The sequence below is a fragment of the Styela clava genome, chromosome 8, assembly GCF_964204865.1.
Source record: "Styela clava chromosome 8, kaStyClav1.hap1.2, whole genome shotgun sequence".
NCBI classification, from domain to species: domain Eukaryota; kingdom Metazoa; phylum Chordata; class Ascidiacea; order Stolidobranchia; family Styelidae; genus Styela; species Styela clava.
The window spans coordinates 2,682,838-2,708,810 of NC_135257.1; the positions used below are offsets into that span (position 1 = coordinate 2,682,838).

Genomic DNA, 25,973 nt, shown 5'->3' on the forward strand with positions numbered 1-25,973 from the left:
TGTTGCGCATTACATTATTGAATATCTAGTTGAATTTTTTGAAAGAAGTTATATCTAAAATGGTTTGCTTTCATGCTGTTTAAATACCATAGAAGTGCTCCTCAATTACTTACACTACACCGCCATCTCGCGGATGCTGGGAAGATATGAGAAACAAACCACAAAGTCAGTTTACGAATGTCTTCTCACGGAAGACATGTAAAAGAAGCTATATTCCACATAGAAATGACAGAATATATTACAGCTACAATTTGAGGGAGAGTATTTTTTCTTTTATCTTTTTCTGTGCATTATTCGAGTAAAACACTTGACACCGCGGCTATGAAACAACGTAATGAACCTGATATAACACGTTTTCCTGTTGAGTCGAACAAGAGCAATTTTGGCAAAGCTTCTACAACGTGGCAATCTCACGCGTGACAATAAAAACAATAACACAAAAAGAAAACAAAAGTGAAGATATTAACCGCGTTGTGCCAAAATGAAAATGATAATACATGCCAGGTATGATCGGTGAGTAACAATAATAGCTGGAATGCATAAATGTCCAAATGTACTCATATGGTATGAATGGAAATTGATAAATGCGCGAACGCGAATTTTGTATTATCTGACAAAATTAACGTTGCTTTATACCAGCGTTTTCCAATCAAGAGGAATTCCCATCCCAGATGGAAATTTGTAAGTTTCACATTACATATAAATACACGAAATATTTTCCAGTTTTTTTTAAAACCGAAATCTTTTATTAGTTCGCGCTAAAAATGGAAAAATGGAACAATCTAAGGACAGTCATTGGCTCCATACCAATACGCAAATCCAATAATCAATGTTATGAACTGAAAAGAGAACGTTGGAATTGTTTTGATTTGTGTGGTCCATATCACATAAATATTCATAGACTTTCTGACATTAATGGGGCGTTCATGTGATATGGTGATATATGATTGCGTCTTGGGTCGAGAAAAACAAACAAAGCGACATGGAGAATACAATATCCTGTTTAAAAATATGTTGCAAACAAAAATAAAATCGGTTATTAGAGAAGCAACGAGTTATTATGTATAACATGGAGAGTTTTACACTACTTACGATGGGACAAGCGGCAAGATTTCATTAAAATTTTGTTTCACGCAGAAATGGGACGTCAATATAAAAAAAAGTCAAGTCAATACCGGTAAAAAAATGGCTATGCAGGCTGCGAAGCATCCAAATTAAACAAACCTAATAACCATGCGGTTACTTCAAAAATACGGTAGCGAGATCGAAAATACACCGCGAAAATGGAAATTAGAACGGTCTAGAAACGAGTTGAATGCGTATATTTATGAATCTAAATGAAAGACGAGCTATCAGAACATTGAATACTTACGATTTTAAAAGTTAAGCACAACACTGAAAGACTGTGGAGAGTCGCTATGACTGAAAGCCCAGGAAAACTTCGATATTTTGCGCAATTGGAGCATAACAAATCGCAAGAATCTTTCAAATTCACTTTAAATAAAGTAGTTAAAAGCATTAGAGTGACTTCTGCAAGCATGAAGCATTCACTGAGCTGACAGTAGAATTTTAGTGAAGTGATGTTTTTTTTTAATGGGTCCAAATAAAAAGCTGCTTCACTGACGTTAATAGGGGAGTAGACTTTTGCAACACATGAATAAATAGGGCTAAAGCAAGAATAAAATCAGGCAGCCGAACAACATTTTATGTAAAAGGAATAAAAGTTGGCAAACACGTTGCACGAAAGATGCATCAGAGGAACAACACTAAAATTCCCTGTGCGATGAGTTGTCACGCGTCATTAAGAAAACCACAGCAATCCTGTCCAGTCTTATCGTCGGACATGAAGATGTTTCAATTATCAGTGAACTGTGGTGTGAGGACCAACATTCCAAACTTATTGCGGTCACCATGGGTCGACTAAGTTCTAAGTACCTGCCCCGCACGGAACAAAAGTGATGTGGTCTTACCGCAATAAAATCTATATTACTTATGAAGGATTTCATATTCATTCTATTGTGTTTAGATATGGCAAATTTGAGACGACACTTTCTGGTGTCGCCCACGAATATAATCAGAAAGATTGATTACTCCATATCAGAAGTATATCGACTTTATAAAATAAATCAAATCGAGAAAGAAAATAAGAATCTTCAAAAAAGAAAAAATTGGTATCTATCAGTTAATGCTTCGCTGGCACAAGTACACAGACAATACGGTATAATACATTATAAACGGAGGAAACGCCGTGATGGAAAAAGTAGATTTCGCCAAGCATGATGAGCTATGAAAACACTTAAGTATGAACTTGAATAAATGAAATGTAACCAAACGGATATAAAATCCGCATTGCAGTATGGCAAGGTTACTGCTCGCACTAATCACCAGGCATCTACAACTTAAGTATGAACTTGAATAAATGAAATGTAACCAAACGGATATAAAATCCGCATTGCAGTATGGCAAGGTTACTGCTCGCACTAATCACCAGGCATCTACAAGGTCTGTCTTTAAACGATTCTGTCTTTGAAGGTTACACTATTTTTCACGGTGTCTAAACTCGGTAAAAACAAGTTCGGGTACACATCATTTGCCAAAACCAACAAAGGATTAGGAATCAATGAGACGACATAAAAATGTTAAGCATGACAAGGTATTATGACAATGATTCATGTACAGAAATCAATCTTTCTGGTGAGCGAAACGTTGAATTGCGTTGTTTAATGAAGCTTATCTTTTTCCCGTGAAATATCAAGAAGTCAAGTTTACTAAAGGTTATACAGAGAATAGTCAACCAGCGAAGAATTGGATAAAAGAGGTGGTATTGAAGTAAAGGCAATTATAATTTTAAACTCACAAATAAAAAAACAGGGTCTGAAAACTCTGGTCTGATGATGATGGCAATAAAATCTAAATTTACTATATATTGAATTTCGATCTACTTGGTTCATGAATTTCTGAATTCTACAAAATACAGGACAAACAGGCAGCTATGGAAAAAACGTTACGTTGGTGTATCTCATCGATTACACTTCAAATCAGTGCAATAAGTTTATCCAATTCCCGGCCAAAAATAGAAGATACCTCAGAAATTTTGCACCGCTGTCCAAATAATGCCAAGTACAGGTGGTTACTTATGGTCCGTCCATACCGTAGTCAGTCGGGTTTCTCGCTTCTCGTACTTTCGATTCGTTTGTTTCAAAATTATCAACCACAAGAGGTTTACACCGTGACGGGTCATATGTTGACCGTTATTTTGACAGTTCTGGGTGATTTCAGGTGTAAACTTCGACACCTGATGTCAAACAAGTGTTGCGCCTAATGAGGGAACTTGTAAGTACGCCAACGTATTGTCAGAATTCATTGTTATCAACCTTTTAGAATCGTAAAAGGTATAGTGATAAAATTCCTTCAAATGCACCAGTGTTTATAATAATAAGTTTATAATAAATTGATGGCAAAATTAGATTTCAACAAAGAATTAACAGATCTGACCCGCTGTTCAAAAACGACCAATCTTAGATTGAAACGCACTAACAAAAAATTCCTAATGTCTGGAAATGATTGAGTATAATTTCGACCCAATAATAATAATTCATAAACGATGGTGAATAAATATATCGGATACAGCAAAATTCTTTTTCTGCTAAGTGATCAGAAACACCGTATAACATATATCAACCTAAATTTCGCAAGATGGATTTTTATATTCGCAGATGAAGAAGATATATTTCCTATAAAAAGTTGACCTTTGACCTGTTTTAGCCCTCAATTTTACAAATTGGCCGCCATAAGGAAAAGGCGCCAAGAAGTGAGAAACGAAACCAAAACATGGTGTGATTTGTGGCTCCAGAGATTCACACTGCACTCGACCCGTTTACCCGCCATTAAGTGGAAAAAGTTAGTATTAAGCTCTGCCTCGGATGTGCCTAAATTGAACGTGATAAGTTGGAATTACTAATGAATCACACGTGGCAGAGTAGTGCGGAAGTACTAATACAAAAAAAGAGATAATACTAATACAAAGTAACATTTCTAACAATGCCGATAATTGTTCTGCGGTTTGGTTCATTTGTTTCGACACATCCCTAAATCCTTATCAGATTTTGTTCAAGCAACCGTGACTTAAAAACACACAAACACAAAATTACAAAATTACAGAAAGAATTCGAGTTCTGACTAAAACTTTGTAAATTTTATAAAGAAACAAAAATATGGAACACACAACCATTTTGATGTGTTATCCTATTACATATTAAGCTTCAGTATGGAACTGTGAACAATGTGACGTAGACACGCGAGGCGCTAAAGAGGCACCAAATATCACCACTAACTTTGTAATGGATGGCCCCCTGGATAGGCGAGTAAAAATGCATAGCTTATATATATATTTCTATTCTCTCAATTTGGTCACGGCTCACGGAGTTATTACTTATCGATTTTAATCGGTAAGTATGTTGATAGGTATTCGTCTGTCTGTCTGTATGTCTGTTTGTCTGTTAGATGCATATCTCACGAAAGCGAAATTGAATCTGCTCCAGATTTTGCATGTGCATTCATCTTATCTCGGACCAGAAGCCTATTGATTTTGGGCGAATTATGTCGTATAATTAGCGAGTTATTAATCAATTAATGATGGGACACAAGGTGTCACTATGGAGTAAGAGCGCTGTTTTGGGGGATCACCTAGCTTTCGATCGATAAGTCTTCGGTCTCTGACTGCATTTGGTCCTCCAAATTCTTGGACGACATTTCGCTCTCGCTCAATTATATTAAGCTTAATTTTCTTTGTAATTAAAACATGTCAGAAAATAATCTGGTGTAGACAAATAGTCTCAATGGCATTTTAGCAAATTGGCAAATCGCCTATATATTCAGATTATCGATATTCTTGAGCTAACGTATGACGTAAATCAAAAATTACAAAAAAATTTCAAGCGAATCGGAAGATGAAACACAATTAATAAAATGACCAATTCTAGAACATATTTCTTAAGAGCATTTCACCATATTCCCAAATCAAAACATTGGATTTCCCACAAAAAGATAAAATCAAAAAAGGGCACATCGTTGTGATATACCATACCTCTAACTAATATACTCATCAGTTTGTGTTATAGAAGAATGGGAAAGTTGGTAATTTGAAATGAATGAAAAATAATAACTCGAAAGTTAATCCAATTATTTGCTATATGAGTCACATGAAATATATTCACTTGTACATTTGGGTATTAGTGGGATAAATCGAAAATTGCTTTTAAATATTTATGATTGGTGCAATTAGTTCAACAAATTGGTATTTCCAAAATATCCATTGTGAAGGTCAGGGTTGGGGATTCGGAGCTAAAATACCAGAAATTTTAGAGGCTTTCTAATCATATAGATAATTATTTTTTCACGTTTATGATTCTTTTATATTCCTTAAAAATTATAAAATCTATCCTTTCATTTTATGAAGGTTTTTGAATTTTTATTATCTAATACTAATTTAAGGTTTTAAATTAAATTTGTATAAATTAAAAGTTTGAATATTTTAGGATTTGAAACCCATTTATCGTAGTTTTAATCCCACCGCTGCGAAACAGCATTTGGATTGATGTTTCATGATGGTTATATCAAAATATATCAATGCATATGGAGCCGGAGCCAATATGATTTCAACAACCCCCCAATCCCGGGTTAAGGTATCTGGTGGTATCAGACATAAGCTCAGTAGAACTAGGCTTCACGTTTGTGTCTGTTATTACAAGCTTGGAAGCAAGAAATCCTCTAGATGGCGGTAGTGCATCTTATTTCAGATCCTTTCGGGAAACAAAATCGACAAATTCGGGTATTTGGCTTGTATTGCTACGCATTAATGATATAAATATAAACAACTTTGGATTATGAATAAAATGCAGAAAGATACCGAGATAGATGTGGCCATATATACATCGCGCCACCGAGGTTCGAATTAATGTCTGGTTTGCGATTTTTTGAATAGGTCAGATCGATGTGCTAGTGGGAAACGGAGTAACTTCATATTTTTAATGCGCGCCAAGCTGGCCAATTCTGAACTCCCCGTGCCGATTACGCAAACCTGATCCAATACAGACACCACCACTCAGATTATCCTGTTATTCAGATCAATTGCAGCTAAATATAGCATCACGATCTAGATCACATTACAGTACACAAAGCAGATAGGAAAGGAAAATATATCTTTTTGTGTGACGAGAGATAAATTATTCATCTTTTCTCTCACGCGTGAACACAAAATTGTGACTTTGCTGACAACGGAGTATGCGTTATGTTAGTTTCATATCTGCGAGGACACAAAAACAGATTTACTTGTAACACAAAATAGTTTTCGCCCTACCAGATATGCTATGCCTAAAGAAGATAACCATACGTATTCGTTTCCGTATAGTTTGTATTTACAAGACATTTCGACTTTGAATTGAATATTCTAAATTGATCCCGTGAGAAGCAATGCCAAGATGAATTTTAAATTGTTGGTTACAAAATCTTCCCCTTATCAAAGTAAATTCACTGATTTGTTTAATTCCTTGACTATAATGCATTTATCATGTTTTCGTTTGTTGCCTCTCATATCATTATACATGGCATGTAAAAGAACCACTGGAGGCGTGTTCAAAGCAAAACTTAGTATTTTTATAGGTAAGCAGGAGCCACCACAAGTGTTGAGTTTTTTTGAAAGGTAGCACGGATCATGAGAGTTTGAGAACCAATAATGTCTGGTTGCACATCTGAGCTTTGACAGACGGAAAGATACAGAAAAATACTTGTGTTGTATGTCACTTGAATAGTTGTCTTCACACTTGGTACAGCTTTCTTGCATTATATACATACGGATTGACCAGCGTAAAAGCAGCATAGGAAAAGCTAAATACTCAATTCCACGCAAACGCAAGCGGTGTCACAAATTACCATTATCCTGCAAGTACCAATACTGCAAAATTTCAATACAAAAAAAACATTACTTACCATTATATGAATTATTAATTTACCGTAATAGTTTTCGAACAACATTAATTTCGAATTCTGTATAAAAATATTTGTGAAGATTTCTATTAAATATGCAAGGTTAATAATTTACAAGTTGGTCGAATATAAGCGCAATGTATACTATAGGGAATCTTCAAATACAAATACACGTATATACACATAAATATGAATACCTAATTTTAAAATCATAAAATATCATACCAGATCCAGCTTCAATTGTTACAGAACTTGGTCCATATCGGTGCATCGGTCCCGATTTAGGTGTGGGCATCGGATCTGATCTGTTTGTCTGGATCCTGAAAAAAGTAACAACTTTTACTCATAGGGTGTAATGTAACGATTTTTGGGAGTGGGTGGGGTAATATAAATCAATTACTCGACAAATAGGTGCAATGGTGGTGAATTTGGCGCCAAATTCAGGAAAACTCTATAAAGAGATAGAGATAACCAGAAATTAACCATCTGAATTTTGCAGCCGCGGGAGAAATGTGATAGGTATTAGTTGCATTCGAAATAAGCCTGAGCGCTGTATATTTTGGGGAAAAAACGATATACCAAGAAATGGGAAGTTATTCATATAAGTCAACATTGATGTGATGGCCTGGTTAATATATTTTACATCAAAATCACCACGTAACAAGGTTTTATTTAGGCTTACCACAAGTACATACATATGAACACACATGTAGCTAGTTTGTTTGAATAATAAATATGGAATCGAAATTCAAGAGGGAGACATTACATACATTGAAATTATAGAAGGATATGGAATACTCTCTAAATAGCGAGATTCCACATGAAGAGAGAATCGATTGCATAAAACGTAGATTATTGACAAAGCATTGCACATTTCAATGATGATACCAGATTCCTTCAATTACGCTTGAACACAAGTATTATTTCTATTCAAGACTGATTAAAGAGTCATAATAAACCATTCAACTATCAAACTTAAAGTATGGCAAATATGGCATTTTGCAGTAAAAGATAAATAACAGACGTTGCCCATTAAAGGCATGGATTTCAATTAATACTTCGTTTTATTTTAATGGTTCTATTCAATTCAAGTTCCACTTCCCTAATTATTTTATATAAATATTGGGAATAAAACGAATATCAGAAACACTTGAACAATAATTTTAACAGAAAATAACCAATCCACGACAAACCCACTTGAGTGACTGCAAATCTATATCATCATCCAAATAAGCATCGGCGTGATTCCCGACCGAATATCCCTCCCCGTTTCCGGGTGGTGAACCGGAAATCGGTATTGATGTACGGTCAGAGATTAGCGCACTGGATCCCGAAGAGAGAAGCTTCGTACAACCGGTTGATTGACGAATCTTGAAACAAAACTGTGGTCCCATCCATAGTCGTCTAGCAGGACCTTCGTGTGTAATCATCTCAACCTAAACAAAGTTGGTGGAAAAAAGTCTGAATATTTTCCTAATAATATACATTCTATGATTGTCCTTGATATAGGTTAAATTTTCATCGTGTAGAGTGCTAAACGTGGATGTATATCTCCGAGCATTGTTAGAAACGGATAATGTATTTCCTGTATTCGTGCTAGATTTTGACAGCAGTGAGCCCACGTCCATCCACCTTAGAGTTGCCTACTGATAACGAATCATCTATGCAGTATATATTACTCATAACTTCCGTCTTTACAAAATGTATGTATTTATAACTGACCACCATAAACAATACCCGCCGTTGGCATTCATTGCTTGAACTTAAAATAATCCTGGTGGAATTTGAACTCTTCCTTCATAAGTTTCTCTTTTAAAAGTAAATTTATTTGATTCTGTTTCAAAATATTAGGAATTTGGAGAATGTGGGCACGGTGACCCGGAATTGGAGCGCTGGACCGAACAATGTTGGCGTTGCAGGACCTGGGGTTCAAATTCCATGACCCTAACTCGTCCACGAAGTTATAATTTAGGCGGGCAATGCCGTATTTTTAATATTTCGGTATTTGAAAAATAGTACCTCTTTACGTAGTTAGTGAACTCAGAGCCGTGAAAACGTATAATTAAAAAATAATATTTGACATAGATGCAGAAAGCGAACGCTATTTAGTACAATTTTTTAAACCAATACATAGTGTGAAGTTAAAGTACATTGTTACCGACGTACCTGTGCCAACCATTCGTCATAATCAGAGTTATAACTGGCGTTTGATTTTCCAGATTCAGCGGATGAAGGTCGATGATTATCTGACGTTTCTTTATCATGATGATTGTGAATTAATTGGCCGTTTAGCCGTTCCGTCGATCCCCGAGGAGACGATAGACTGTGGTTTTCAAAAAGGTCTTGATCGCTGTGTAACAATGGGTACACTTGTTAAATAAAAGTCCTTGAAAAGAACTACAAAAACGGCAAAAAGCCTAATTCGGCGTTTCCCAATAATCCCGTAATATTATTGTAATACATAATTATAGACACAGTTTGGGTAGCAGGTTGTAAATCTCGGGACTCCCCCACTTCGACAAGGCTATAATAAATTGGATGAGCTATTCCACATTGTAAAAAATCAAATTCTTAATTAAAGACAGTCTTATGTCTTTCTCGGATGCTGTTGCGAAAGATATCAAGAAGGATTTGAAGGTTCACGTTTTCAAAAAATGAAATCTAATTTTAGCTCTGTCACATGTTTTCTTAATGTCAGTAGACAACTTGCACAATATCAATATAATATTAGTGTATAAAATATTTACGGACACAGAATATCCTTTGCCGACCTTGAACAATAGATGGAACGCGCCATCGTTCTACAGCCCATGCCCGACTGTACAGCCCATCCCCGAATTATACGATTTACCACGGATTTACAGTGAATACTCTACAGAATCTTACGAATGTTGTTCCGTTGGAATGATGCGATCCAGAGATCTATAATTGTTTTTGGACTTGTTCGTTTTGCTATTTAAATTCTGCACCGCCATCCCAGGATATTGGTGGTTGTTCGTCATCGTTGAATTGTAAGGGATATTTCTTGACGTGGGCTGTCGGGTTTTTGGTTGAGAAAAATCTCCCTGGTGTGTATGGCCTCCTAATTCTTGTTTTAGATCGTTTCTGAGGTTCTGTACAAAATGAGAAAAGTTAAATAGACATGAGTGATTATTAAACACAAGTGGACGATATGAGCATTTTGATAGAAGTTCGATGGTTCCTATAAAGATCTAGTCGAGCAAACGACGATTTTGATGAGTAATCTGTACTGCGAAAGGTGTTTTCGCTTCGTGTGCGAATAGATAAATTTCGTCCCACTTGTCCCATTTCACACACTTGTGCCCGTTTGCAACACATGTCACACTTGACCCATACATGCCTCTAACTTGTCGTACTTCTCCCACCGTTCTGAGTCGGGGTAGATATATATTGCAGGACAAATGGTTAAAGTAATCATATGAACTGACATTTATCTGTTTTGAGTTAATTAAGATAGCTATAATACTTTGGCAGAAGGTTAGAGTGTTCATTGGACGTGGGATTCATACAATAGGAACAAGGGCGGCACGACATTTAAAACGATCCGCACAGACTAAGTTATATCGGGGGCATAAATATATAGTTGCCAACAACCCTAGTTCATCGTATTTACAGTTTAACTTGCGCTCTACAATTTGAAACTCACTAATTTCAGTTTTATAATTATATGTTTATACATTAATATTTTATAATTCAAATAATCATAACGGCCGTTTCAACGTAACGCTGTCTCGGTCGCAGCAAAATAACATTTGAAGTCAAGCAATTTAAAAAACGTCATTTTCAGAATTAAGCGATGAACTATTCAAGTGAACAAGTTAAATGAATAAGCCTAGAACACAACGCCAAATTAAAATGTACTTGAAAGCCCGAAATTGCACACCAGTAAATTTAACATCGCAGTAGAATTGCTCGAGTGCACCTGGCTAATACGTGAGCCTAACAATGATTAGTTTACAATTAGTAAACACATTAAGTTTTGCAGGTATGGAAAAATTACCTACAGATTGTGAATAAATTTCTAAATAGTTGGCAAAAAAATATACACGATAGAGGGACGTTTGTTAATTGAAAGCGGTAAAAATGAATTTCGAATGTTAGTGAAAATATAAAACTACTTATCGTAAAAGTTTTGTACGTTATAAACGATAGGTTATATTCATGGAAATCCGATATACCGTACCACATACATACACACCGGTACATAGTCAGATAACGGTCAACCGCTATAATCCAGTTCATTGATTAGGGCAAGTTTATCACAAAGGCCTAGCGATCACGAGACGAGGTCGAAGAAGTATTTTAAGAAGTTTATGTCGGGCGAACTTGTTTTATTGATCAAATTTATTAAAAGTTGTATTGAGTAATACTTCAAATATCACGCACGTACTTAGAATAAACTAGTGTTTTTACATCATCCTCGGCAATGCGTGGACCTTACACGGAACAGTGAAAATACTTTAAAACGCATGATCCAGCTTAGCATAAAACACCGTTAAATTGCCGAGAAAACATTGACTAATTTTGGCAACTTTTGAGGTTTGATTGATCTGGTAATTTCAGTATCTGCTCTGTTCAGTACGACCTTATACCAGGCATGAGCTGTATAAAACACAAGGAAAATAGCCAGAAACACGTTTGGTTGAAGTTATTACACAGTTTTAGAAATGCCGTGAAGTATCAAGCAGCCTCTTTGCTAATTTAATAAAAGGGATTTATGCAAATTAGACAGAAAAAGTAAGTTCTAGGAACGACGGCCAAATATACTTTGATAATAGATTAATAGTAGTGAGCTGATACTTGAGAAACACAAGGAAAACTTTATTATATAATATGTCAATATGTATTGATAAAATTGTGGTAAGGTAAACCAATTTACATGAATACAACTTCAAAATACACTTTGGAAAAGGTGGTCGGTAAATTGAGGTCAGATTTGCTTCCAGGTAGTGCCACGTCCCAATGCAAATAATATTAAAGGTACCTGAAATACCATTTACTATAGACTTTAGGTATGTTGCATATAAATATTCATCTTCCATCTTTCAACAGCAGAATGGTTGTGAATAGAAATCATGGTAAATCTCCATGCGATTCTAGTGGGATACAATGGGTCTCCAGCCATCAACCACACCGAAATTTTGTTTTACGCTTACATTTTAGTTAAGCGTGCTCCACCCACCAGTGGCTGTTACTCAGAGAAATAAGCTCATCCTGGGCTAAATATAGATTTGGGATTTATAAAAAGGTTTAGCAGGATGTGTAAATTTTAATAACACTATACCACGAAAAAATGTCGGACAGACATTCAAATGTCGGGCCAAGTCAAGAATATCGATCAACTCCGACTGATTATTAATAATCCAATAATTTTTGCATAATATTTACTACAAAATTCCGTACAGAACAATCAATAAACACGAGTACCTTAGTTGACTGCAAAATTACAATTATAGTTTAGCCTTACTAAAAGCAGCCGCCGCACAACATACACATGTGAGGGACAAGATTGAAAGCTTGCCAGAACGAGGAAACTAACCATCACAAGTTCTGCCACTCCAAAACAAAATTATTTTAAAACTTTTTTTCAAAGTTTTCCAAATTGGCAAATTTGTGCCGTTTGCGGATAAGCGGAAATTCTAGCGTTTATTTAGATGTTTTTAAATCTAAATAAATAAGATTCCCGTTTTTATTGATTTGCGAATGTTCAATACACAATGATGGGGGGAATTGGATATTTACCAAAACAGAAAATGAGAACAACACACAATATCAGCCATAGTTTTGAGTTTGGATTAGCAACCAACTTATATTGTCCAACATAATATAGTGTTCTTCGAGTGAATCTTTCTTTTCAATCAGAGGAATATAATTTCAAACACGAAGGCTTAAAACAGCACTTGCAAACTTGATCAATGATTTTAACACCATTGAAATGGCTCATGACTAACGTGGCAACGATGGGTCGACTATCTGTTATGTAACTATAACCAGGTGGGATATTGAAATATCCAATAGCATCGATATAACAAGGAAATTTAATTGCAATAATGAAGATGTGTGTTGTATAAATATAAGTATCAATTGATTTCAACGTGTGAGGTCAGATCTTTCGAAACGCTGAATACATACAAGTCATTTAGTTTCAGTATATACAGTAGGTGATGGGTGGAATCTAGGCGACCCTGCTGAATAACCATTACTGGTTTATCGCGTCTCCCTTCACACTGAAATGCATTTATTTTTATCTTTCCTTATTCTGTATGTACAATGTGAAATAAACTACTGATTACTTGCAGGTATTTTGGGGTGTCAAAGTCACACCATTTATCTCACAATTCAACGTTAATATAAAAGCATCAATATAACAAATTTGTTGGTACGGGACTTCAATTTTACAAATATGGAAATAATACAGAAGAAATGGAGAAGATAAACAAACAGTGAGAATAGCGACCATATCGTTTGCTTCCTACCAATTGCATCACTGTATGATACAAAGATTTTTTTGTATCCTATTGACATACGACGAAAATATGATGGAATAGTGTTACAAAGGCAACCAACGTAGTGTGGGATTAAATTTACGCACAGGATAGCGTAAACCATGCCGTAAATACCACGTTATCCGAACGTGGAAACGGGTTCACGTGCGTTTACCATGCGTCAATGGTAGATTTAAAACGATCAGTTAACGCATGACGTACGCGACGTTGCTCAGAGTAGGTTCATACTATTGCCACTTCCGCATTTTTAAAGAGATTATCTACACACGACGTGAACCCGATTGATAAAAGTAATACGACTAAGTGTAAGGTCCACAGACAATCGCAATGCTAAAATGAAACACAAAACATTCCTTATGACTGAAAATTCATCGATCGTCTTGACGGTATGTTGACCCGTGACAATGAAATACTGATAATGGTTTAGATTTAGAAAATATGGACTAGATTGGCGAATTAGCGGCATAGCCATGTTGGCGTGGTCGTTTAGGAATCTAAGGCCATTACCGCAGGATATATGCCAAATCAAAATTACTACAAATTCATAAAGTTCCGACTGAGATTCGCTCAAAATCGTTGGTGGCGCACTTTGAAGACATTCAAAGAATAAATTTCCTATTTGACTAACGGAGTAATCAAAACAATATTCACAAACCAATAATTCGTAATTTAAATCCAGTCAAAAAAATCGACGAAATTTCTAAAATTTTAATGTGAATCGGCTGCTAATGGATTTTTTTTGTGTTTTGTGTTGTGTGAGTATGGTAATGAAATGAGGCAAACATTATTATGAAACATTAATTGGCAGCAATGTAACCAGGAATGTCGAAATTAAATCGAATATTCTCATTCAAAAGTCTATTTGAGCATTTATTATTTTATGATAGACAGAATATTAGTAAACTTCAGACAAGATATAATGGAGAATACGAATTAAAACAACGCTTATCTCAATTATTTTGCATTGCATAGCCGAATGTAATTTCTACGAATTTACAACCGTCTTGGTGAATTTCTCTTGTGGAACCGAACCATACCGGAATATGGTCGATATCACATATTCGAAAAGATTATGTTAGAATGTATTCGAAATACATAATGATTCAAATTTGCCCATCCCTGAATGTAAAAAATAAAAAGATATAAATTATCACGAACTGATAACCATATCATTTGAGCCGTTTAATCAGATTTTCTATCCTTGCAATACTTGTATTATGAAAAACTGACATTATTATTTGAACTTCAAAATACACAATGAATCATGACTGGATCATTAAAATACCTCTAAAGATTCCGATCCGTTTAGAGACAGTGACGAAGAAGACGATGTAGATATTTCTTGCATTGTCTTGATGCGAAGTCGTCGTTTGTTATCTACTTCCAACAATGCGTTAGTCGGAGACAAAGGGAGATTTACCTCGTTCCAAGACAATATTCTATAAAGAAACAAGGTTAAATCTTAAGAAAATTGCAAAATGATCATCATTTTAATGTATTTCGTTCATTATGGACCTAAAAAAATGTTAAAAGAGTGCCCCGGAAAGAAGAATTCGTACAAATGTATGTCTGGCAGTAAAAAAATTTCAATTACAATTTACTTGTTTTAGATCTCCAGGAGCTAAAGGCAATTTTCAGTACTTGGGCGTATATCAGGCTTTAAGCAGCTGCAATTGTTAGAGAATTCATGGTAAATTTACTAAATTATACAATATACGCACTGATATTTTCTCAACAATGCAAGGCATAAGTGCAGTAAATCACAAGAGAACAATTTTCGTTTTGTGAATATCTTCGTAATTCGTGCTGGCGTTAGTAAGCTACGTTAGAACGAGATAGTATGACGTCAAACGCAAGTCAAATCATATCTGGTGCTAAAACGGGTAAGTAATGGGTAGTAGTAGGCTATATTTTTGGCGACGTATTGCGTCTGAATTTACTTTAATGAACGTAATAGGGAGAAATTTTCATATCGCATTAAGATTGACGCGTGGAAATATATTAATATTAATATTATTATCAATTTGTAGGGTCAGACAAACTATTAGATCTGCCAAGTGATAACTTCAGGCGAATGAACTGAAAGTGGTAGACAGTTCACACAATACACTTTGACCCGGGGCTGTTATCACCCCGAGCGCAGTAATCATCGAAGTGAAGTCCGTCACACTGTTAGCGCTTTATAGCAGTTGTAGATAGCCGCCTTTTTATATAGGGTAACTTAAAACAAGATCCCCAGTGAGCTATCCAACTTAGACATGAGTTCTATACTTAAGCATAAGCATAGGAAACATAAGCATTTAAAAAATTTTCAAACATATTCAATACGGCATAAGTGATGCAAAAATCCTTTCATGTACCTTTGTAACGGCCACTGATATCGGGGGGTGAAAACCAACTCAATAGGAGAATCATCTGATATTTTTGACAACCCGGTCTGGGGTCGAGGTTCCAGATGATATTCAGTCATGTATCCACCGGAATTGAAAATCAGGAGACATTGCCCTCCTTTAGACGATGACGTCATCTGTGCCCGCCTCAAGGCATTGTCGTGGTTTCCAGCTGCGTTGAAGAAAAGACATAATGAAAATAATGAAATTTTAATGCACTTGGTTTCGGTGTGAAACTAGAATGGTTGTACGATTCAGCAAGAACACCGCCTGAACCCTAGACATATAAGGTTCACACTTGTTCCTGTCGTGTATTCAGAATGTGTGTGTTTAATAATTGAGCAGTTTGAAACATCTAATATTTTTATTTGCAGAATCGCAGTATCTTTTGTGATTTAAAATAGTACAATATTTAAAGCTTTGTTTTTTTGAATAAATATTGTTAAATGGATTTTTTACAATTGTATGTCAGAGCCCTCAAGGTGGTGGTTCAGGAGGTGGTTGGGGTATGGTTCGAGCAGTACTTCAGCCGATTCCGGCTTCAGTTGGGTAAACATGAATTTGGTTGAAATTCGACTGTAGAAAATTTTTTTTAAAAATATGATCGCAAATCTGGCCAGACATATTGATCTTTGCATTAAAGTTGCATGTGATTTGTAATATTTCATGGTTCATGGTACAATAAGTACGCATGCGATATGTATTACATTTGTACTTCAATTTATATATTCTCCTAAACAAAAATTCTTCATCTTTTCTCATGTTTTATTTTATATTGGTATATTGAGCATCAGTACAAATTGATTTAAATAGCCCAATATACAAACATTGTTATCTATTCATATGTGTGTTGAGTACACAAAAAATAACTTTCTGTTTAGAATCATCACATGAACTTTAATGTGTTAGCATGCTGATTAAAAGGAGAAAGTGCATTCATTATTAAATAAACTTCGTGTTTCTCCATACTTGTTTTATACAGTCACTGACTTTCACTTTAATCCCCAACAAATCTCCACACAAGCAGTTATTTATAGAAAATTAAAATGTTCAGTAAGACCCAGTTTGTTGCGAAATAACTGATTTTCAAGATGATAATTTGTGAGAACATGCGGGAAGACATTTTCACTGATGTAGTTTTGCCATAATGGATTTTGCCAGAATGGATTTTATGCGAGTTGTGTAGTCAAATGTTTTCGAGCCAAAGACATCAGCCCGTTCATTGCACATGTTTGTATCAATAGAATATTAAAATGCAAATATAAAGTAGTTTAGTCTTGGTTCATTTTGTGCCTTATGTCAGTGTGGGCGTATCCATAGTTATTTTAGTTCATAAGTTACTCGCTATAGAAATGGCGAGACAATTAATTTGGAACATTTCCATTTTAGCACTTCGTGCACCAATGTATAAAAATACAATAGATAGCGTACGTGAATTGAAATTTTGGGTAAAATATCTAATTTCGAAAGCGGGTATCTGTTTTTACGATGACTGCTGCTTTCTTCTACATTTATGCAATATATAATAGCAGCATTAGCATGGGCATTATTTGATTACGCTCACAACGGTATTCTTTACTCTTTCATGGATGACACATTTCCGAGTCTTTCAAAGTGAGCATTTAAAATAATACATGCAAGGAAACATGATCACATGATTACACAATACTGGGATTTGTATACTCTACACTGAGTCTCCACAGCAATTACCCAAATTTAGTATCACAAAGCCTTCGTCCATAATTTGAACTTTGAGTCATTTCGAGCATCCTCATTGTATGTCGATTTTCCGTAAAACCTCCATTACTTATCCATGGAAATGTTGATGGATTCAAAGCACGTTGAATTAAATAAACCCACGATACGCGACAGCGTTATGAAATGGCCGATTGATAACAAGTTACTTTATTAATGGAATTTAATAAATTCAAGTCTTGAGAAAATGCGCATCGTCCAAATTCTGCAATTCAGCAATCCAGCAATTACATCAAACTATCATTAGAGGACAGAGAATGTACTGTATCAAATTTCGAATGCTCGCATTTCAACTGTATTCTGCTACCTTTCCAAGATTACACAATTTTCAACACAATTTTCGTGTAATACGAACATTGAAGTCATAGCAACAATGATTACCGAAGTGTCAAGAGTAGTTGTGTTATACAATAGAAATATGGACCAACCAACAGGCATATGAAGAAGTGATCACGGGCCATTGTGACGCCATTTCCTAGTGTCGGCTACAGATTTACATGCATTAATCATCTTTATCCATTATTAACATCATCTAGTTTATTTTATGAACGTGACACAATCCATTATTAAAGTCATGATTACATGTCAGCAGCGTTGGACTTCGTGAGCCTCGATGGGCATGTTTTTCACAAATTGCCTCTAGCCCTCAACTTTAATTGAGAAGAGTACTGATGAAAGCAGCAAGCGACTACTGGGACGCAAGAACTAATCATAGGCGTGATATAATAGGGATATCAGTAAATATCGATTGAAAACCGCTTCGAGGGAGGGATTTCATGTGGAAATTCCGTGAACAAATGGGAACTTCCAATTTGTACGGACGGCAAATTGTAAACGAAGCATAACCTATTTGCAGAGAACGAAAGAAAAAAGTTCAGATCAATGAAACGCTTATGATTTTTAATAAGGCAATCACATTTCGGCAATGGTAAAGATTTTGCAAGAGTTGAACTTGTCTCAAAACAATCATATTTATGAACTCTCTTTCGAATTCGTGAATCCTACATTCATAGCACAAGATCGACAAACTTATCATATCGATAATATGTAAGGCAATGATAACATAATTTTATATTCTCATAATTTCCATAGGGTAACTTATCGACTGAATCTTATATAACCAATGATAACCTTTCCTCCAATTATTGAAATATTAAGAAATGACCTCAATAAAATGAAGCAATAACACAAATAATGAGAAGCTGACGCAACACGATAAGTTACTGAATGACTGGTTCGCCCAACTTCCTTGAATTCTGTATTATTGAGGAAATAATAACCTGGCATAACCATTAAATTTTTTAATGAAATATCATTCACGGGTTAATATAAAACAAAGAAAACAGATCTCGCATGCAGAACATTACGACAACGTCCATCGAAAATTTTGAAAATTCAACCAATAGTTCTTTTTAATCCAAAAGGTAGCAATATCATTAACCATTATATGATTGCAAAAAAGCAGGAAATTGCCATTAATGATATTCTACGAAACCGCCAACTTTTAATGGCACACTGTACAAATTTTGGGATAACAAATTATACTTATTGTCAGCAAAATATTGATACAGCAGGTATTGACAATGGGTTCTAATTGAATCATATTTTATCACGATATTTCCCAAAAGTAAGTTCCCATTTCAAACCATGATAAGAGTCCCAATAAAAACCTTGAATTTATTAATTGTATTTATCGTGAAGCATATTCCACACGCATAGCGAGCTTACGATATACACCGATCTACATCTTTTCCGTTCAACAGAGAAACTGGTATATGCAGGGTGTTTGTTGGGAAAGAATTCATTGCATAGCAATTAAAACATACAGTGTCACACAATAGGAATAGGAGAAATTTTGTAACGTGTTAAATACATAGCCTGGTGAAAAAAGGACAAATGAACAACTGAAGACATTTTCATGTAAGGATGATAAAACAATAAAATTGACATGTAAAAAAGCATTGGTGAATATATTGATCAGTGTCAGCAGTTTTTTTCCCTTTGTGCATAATCTCTTCTTTTCATATACTTGCAAAGACGCAAAAAGGTACAACAAATTTAAGTTCCATCACTTGAGCTTAACTTCAGCTCACACAGGGTATATAATTGCAAATAACTACAGACTTTCCATCGAACGGCGAAATACACATCAGGTATTCTGATATTGGTGTTATCTAAGTGTTGAGATATATTTCAGTTAGGTCCAAATATGGAATCTATAATCTTTGAGGCTATCACATCAGAAACGACGTCAAAAACAAAGCGGACATTATCAGTGTCTGTTGCACAAGTAAAATGAGTGTATATCTCACGATTCTTCTTGTCGTTATTGATATCTTCGAACTGACGTCTGATGAAAACAGACGCTTCTTCATATGTATTTTTTCCCTTGTATTCCTCGAAATAATCACTGATAGGAGATTTCTCGACTTTTTCTTCAAATAGATCTTTTTTATTCAGAAAAAGTATGATAGCAGTGTTGACAAAAAATTTGTTGTTGCAGATTGAATCGAATAGTTTCAAGCTCTCCCGCATTCGATTGGTCTCTTGATCTTCTGCTAAAACCTGATCGTACGCTGACATAGCGACGCAGAATACAATTGCCGTTACGTCTTCGAAGCAATGCATCCATTTTTTACGTTCTGTGCGTTGTCCACCGACGTCGATGAGAGTGAAGTCCAAACCTTTATATTGAAAAGTAGTTTCAATTATTCCAGTTGTTATAACCCGGCTACGTAGAACATCCTGCTCAGATGGAACATAATACTCATCGGCCAATCTATCAATTTCATCCAGATAATACTTGGCTGAATCGTTAAGTTGATATTCGCGAGATCTACCGTAACAAGTTTGCACTCCTGAATCTTCCCACAGTCGTTTAATTACTTTCCCCAGTTCAACTGAAATATAAGAATCCTTTATTTTGGGAGAAACTTGAAACACTTTTTCAGCATCTGCAACTCGTTCCTCACTTTCGTATGGTATTTTTAAACCATCCATAGCATGCAATATAGCATGGATAGACTGGAGAGTGTTGCTGTGGACGACGCATTTATATTGTCTCCGTTCTTCTTCTGAAAATCCACTCTGATGAAGAATCCTCAATTGCTTGGCTATTGTACTCTTTCCCGACTCTCCCGCTCCAAGCAGGAGCAATCTCACTCGTTTGTTCGATGAAGCGGCCTCTTCGCGAATCTTCTTATCTATCTTTTTGGATTGTTCCTCCGCTTCTCTATCGTCATCTGACTTTGCCTGAATACACCCCAGTACACCCATCTGAAGTTTTACTAAATAAGGTATATACCACCCACTGAAGAATATTGATCAAAATTACTTCTGTTGATCAATAAAAGAGTAAATAAAATCCGATTCTCTGTTACGATTTACAATTAATTTATCTTTATTGAGGCGGAAAGTGTATTACTTGTTACCTCTCGTCCGATGTCATGATTTTTTGAATTATGAATCTGCGAATGACATAAATTAGAATATCACATATAATGATATATTTTTTATCGTGATTTTTAACATTTCACAGCAGCAAGAAATTTGATTTTTATTCATATCCACTAGTTTTCGTTGATATGACAATATAGCCGCATTAATCGACATTTAAAATTCTAAATTTGCTCATTTTCGTCAACTTTTCTAGATGCGCAAATGAAATTTCCAAAGAAAAAATATCCATCATACAGCAAAGCAAACATAACAACAACTGAACTTTGCTTACTATTCTGTATAGAGGAATTATATATTCTAATATTTCTGTTATCAAACTATTTTATTGTCTAAATCCCAATACGATTTACAGGAAATTGGCTAAAATGACTTTTTTATAACCAAATAAAAATCAATCATGTCTGAAAACGAAAATAGATCTAGACAAAAATGTAGTCTCGTCCTTTGTCACGATGTACAATTTATATCGTAAAAGGTCAAATTTGGGCAATCGTTGATATTTCTTATTTTAGTATGGTAACAAACAAGTATATACCAAATAAAGACCAAACAAATAAATTGAGATTTGCGAGGATGTTTCCATTTGGCAAAGATAACTGATATATGACCTATCGCAAGTGTATTTTAAGAGTTTTCTTATCTTGTTTAATTATTTCAGATTTTAGTCTATTACAAAGGCATCGTCTCCACGTTTACAATTATTTCAAATTTGGCGTCGAAATGATAAATGACATTTATTATTGGTAATTACTACTTGTACTCAGCCCAAGTCACAATAATCGTTTTTATCAGAGTTTTACAACAGGCGCAGAATAATTCTGTCATCTGAATACCACTTAAATTGGTATAACACACAAATGCTAGTTTATCTGCCATCGTAATATTAAATAAAGAGTAATGTATAATAAAATTGAGCTGATTGGAATATACATAGCTGTTCTTACAGAGATTAGAAAATCCATTCAAAACCTGTTGATTGATTATTTACAGATAAACATTGAAAATTCCATCCCTGGGTATAGATTCCCTAAGTGCCATCCATACCCTACAGCTAGCAACAAATCGCAACTGCTGCTATAATCACAGAATAGACATTTGAGATACAAAGCAGCCAACATGCCTTAGAAAATAAACCGCGTAAGCTAATTAAAAATATTTCGGCACAATGGTTAACGAAGAAATAAAGCGTAAAATAAAGGAGGAAGATACATAAAATTCCAAAGCAAATAGAACACGGAAAGACAGTGGGCGTGTAGAGACTGCGTTATATGCTTTGTGTCTTGTTTTTCCGGAACAGCTCAGGCTGTGTGGGTTTGAGCAAGAATTATACAACAATACAACGATACAGTGCTTGTGTGTCATCTATGAGTTACAACAACTGTTAGGCTGCACATGAACCAATATAAATTGAGTTTGAAAAGTTCCATTTATATTCTATGTATGCTTGAAATGTATTGAAGAATGAAACAAGTTGATATCCACGGGACCAATACATGTGAATGAATTTACATAACATTTTATTTGAGACTATACATTACACATTATATATACATATTAATGTAGTTGCATAAGTTTTACATCATGTGACCACGCAAAGAAATATGGAACAATCGTATTCATTTCCGACAGTGTTTTCAACATTTCCCTATACGGTACTCATTTTTCACTGTTTGCCTTGTTTGGTATATTATAATCGCTCCTTACAAACTCAACAGATTACAAAAAAAAAACGTGATTAATCGGGAGTACAGAAATTGTTAAGGACTCGAGATATTTCTTGTTCAGAAGAAACTTACTGGCTTACTACGATCTACAATGCATGGTAATATACTAATGGGCTTCATTTTCGACATCATTTCAATATAATGAAATGCCAAAATAGATCAATCAATCGCATTCCTACATAGTTTCGTGTTGTAATGATACAATGATAGTGAATATAATCCATTATTTCAGTTTTTATGGAACCAGATTGTACACATTTGAAAGAAGATCAGCTTGCGCTTGGCTCCACGTCCAGAACTTGTGAATCAGTATGACAAGACCTTTCCGGTTCGTCTACCGAAACGTGTCCGCTTTGTAATTAAATAAAAGTCCTTCATTCTGAGAGGACGCCCAACAAAATATTACAACATGATAACTAATTGCGTAATTAGTCATATGAAAATGACACCACAATGGCGCACTAGTATAAGTTCATACCGACAATGCTACAATATAGCAAAATAAACCTATATGCAATAAAAACATACTTTAAATATTAATTTTATAATGATTGATCTACAACAACACACGTTTTGAATAGCCAACTTCAGTATCGGTTATCGATACAAAAAAACAAAAAGGTAAATTACAAATCAGGACAAACACCCGTCATAAAGACAAACACTAAATTAAACAACTATCTTCAATATTTATTGATATGATAAAGTGAACTAAAATCTACACAAGAAAGAAGATTTTGAAAATCAGACAATATTTAAATATTGGTTACAATAATTTAGATAAGTGTTTTTTAACTTGGGCTCGATCGAACCCCTAGAGAAGATTCCGAAGAATTTTTTTTGTGAAGAATGCTAACCAAGAACGAGTCCCGTTCGGATAACTATGTTATGTTGTTCGCGTGTTGCAATTTATGTTCCCCTATATCTGACAAATTCTATTCTGCTTGGTCCATTGAAGACGGTTTGGGGTTCGACGAATTCGTTCGAATTTTCAAATAATTCATCAACTCTAGCGCGTTTTCGACTTTTGAGTATTTTTCACAATAAGATCAATCGGCCCACAATCAACTACTATCAGAACATCGGTCCGGCGTATGATGTGATCTAATTCGCTATTTACATACTGAATGATATTTGATAATTTCACCCCTGTCGTTGTAATGGCTTTAATCTCGCACTCCAAATAATAAAGCAGAAAGCACTAGACTAGACGAACTGCATCAGGGCAAAGAATGGAAAAACAAACGAAAAATACAGAAAATTTATAGATTCACGGATTTCTTACTTTCTTCCGTTGTTACTATTTTTTACACATCCAGAAATAAAATATAGTACAAGGATTCAGGTTTCACCTCAATAATTCAAAATAGAAAAACAAATCTGTACACGTAATACTTAATAAATCGTGCGAAATTTAAAACACGATTATGATTCAACATTCAACCTATGCCCTACACACTGAGAAATTCCAACTCGCTTTGAGCATTATTTGCTACTATCAATAGTATAAGACTAAAGCGGAATGTCATCATTGATTGCACAACAGAAAATAATGGCAATTGGGGGTATTACATGAGGTTTATAAAACGTCAATCAAAATCGCATCGATTTTCAAGTTGCAATGAATGCAAATGCAATCATAGTGCTATATCGACATGTAGTTATTACTGAAAAATCCCAAGTGTACAAACTGCGGAGACTCCAAGTTTAAGCAGCAGTCATTCGTATTGAGTGAATGAATCAGGTTTATGAAATTAATCCGCTTTTTTTTACCATTCCACAAAATCGTGTGAATTAAAACGTATATATTTTATATATACATTGTTACTGAAAGTTATACATTACTGTAGTGGCATATGTTAAAGAGCAACGTTTCCCAACCAGAGAGGAATTCTTAAACAGGGAGGAATTTTGCGTTTTTTTTGGAGGAATTTTGTATCACGATTATAAAATCGCGTAATAAACTACCTGAGCTGTGCAGAACACCAGTGCGGCTTGTGTATAACACTAGCAATGGATCCATTAAAGATTGAACAAATGAAGTATATTTATGCATAGGGGGGTAATAAGTGAGTTCCAAAATAGTCAAAGACGGAAATTTAACGAAAAAGGTCGGGAACTACTGTGCCAGAGTATGATCGTGTATTTCAGTGTCGCGTTTCATTAAGATTTACTTCAATTAGATGGGTAGTAAAAGCAATGAGGAATATTGAGCAAAAATATCATTTCAGTTATATTATATTCAGAACTTAACACAATTTCTTACTATAAGGACGCAAACTATGGTGGCGTTATGATGCTCACGACGGCATATTTCGCAACATAATACTATACAATTGGAAGTTTTAAAGCAATTTTCCATACCAACTTATTTATGCTGAAAAATAACTTTATTCGAAAGGCGATACATTCTTGGGCATTCTTATAAATATGAAGTAAGTGTTTAAATGTATACAAAAACAAAACGTGGTTGTATTGTATTATATGATATTTATTATGTTGAACAAACACGATTAGTTTATATTAAAATTGAGTTCAATGTACCATAGAGATTTCAATGAGTACACAGAATGTTGAACTACTGTGAAACTTTCAAAAACAATGTAAAAACGCTCGAGTTCAGATATAATGAAGAAATTAACACAATTTATTAGGTTGTAATTATGTTGTTGAGCGCCCGGGGCCAAGATTAAGGCAAGAAAGATCCATTTATAAATTTTACAAATGAGAACAAGACGAGGACCATCACCACTATGACAAGGTACACTATGCATAAAGTTGCTTAAAGCAGTAATTCCTTTAGTGTTCAACTGCACAAAACTCAACATGAATTACTGGTATAATTCAGCTGACTAATAACAATCTAGGTTGGTATTAATTCTTCTAATCCATATGTCTTTAAATGTCGGAAATATCTAACTTCGTTTGAGTCAAATTCTTGTCCGTCGAAATTAAACCAGGTTAAAGAGAGTAGGTATGTTCAACAGTTCAAAACGAATTGAATATTAGAATGGTTGATATAATCATATCATATGTTTAGGAATATCACGCAAAATATATTGGCTTCATTTGGTCATTGAAAACTGTAGAAAATATAGCAAAAGCATACCTATTTTTGTGTTACAAGTTCAATC

General features: G+C 34.8%; 1 protein-coding gene and 1 pseudogene across 2 annotated transcripts in view; both read right to left on the reverse strand.

Moving 5' to 3' along the window:
• Window positions 1-25,973, reverse strand: part of LOC120345440 (BCAS3 microtubule associated cell migration factor-like) — an 89,978-nt gene that overhangs the window by 24,043 nt on the left and 39,962 nt on the right. For both annotated transcript variants that reach the window (XM_039414893.2, XM_039414892.2), the window contains exons 16-21: window positions 15,872-16,073; window positions 14,797-14,950; window positions 9,871-10,097; window positions 9,151-9,334; window positions 8,182-8,420; window positions 7,210-7,304 (exon numbers count right to left, since the gene is read on the reverse strand). In XM_039414893.2, coding sequence (XP_039270827.2) covers window positions 7,210-7,304; window positions 8,182-8,420; window positions 9,151-9,334; window positions 9,871-10,097; window positions 14,797-14,950; window positions 15,872-16,073 — 1,101 coding nt within the window. The remainder of the gene's footprint in view (window positions 1-7,209; window positions 7,305-8,181; window positions 8,421-9,150; window positions 9,335-9,870; window positions 10,098-14,796; window positions 14,951-15,871; window positions 16,074-25,973) is intronic.
• Window positions 18,943-21,706, reverse strand: LOC120345442 (guanine nucleotide-binding protein G(i) subunit alpha-3 pseudogene; annotated as a pseudogene).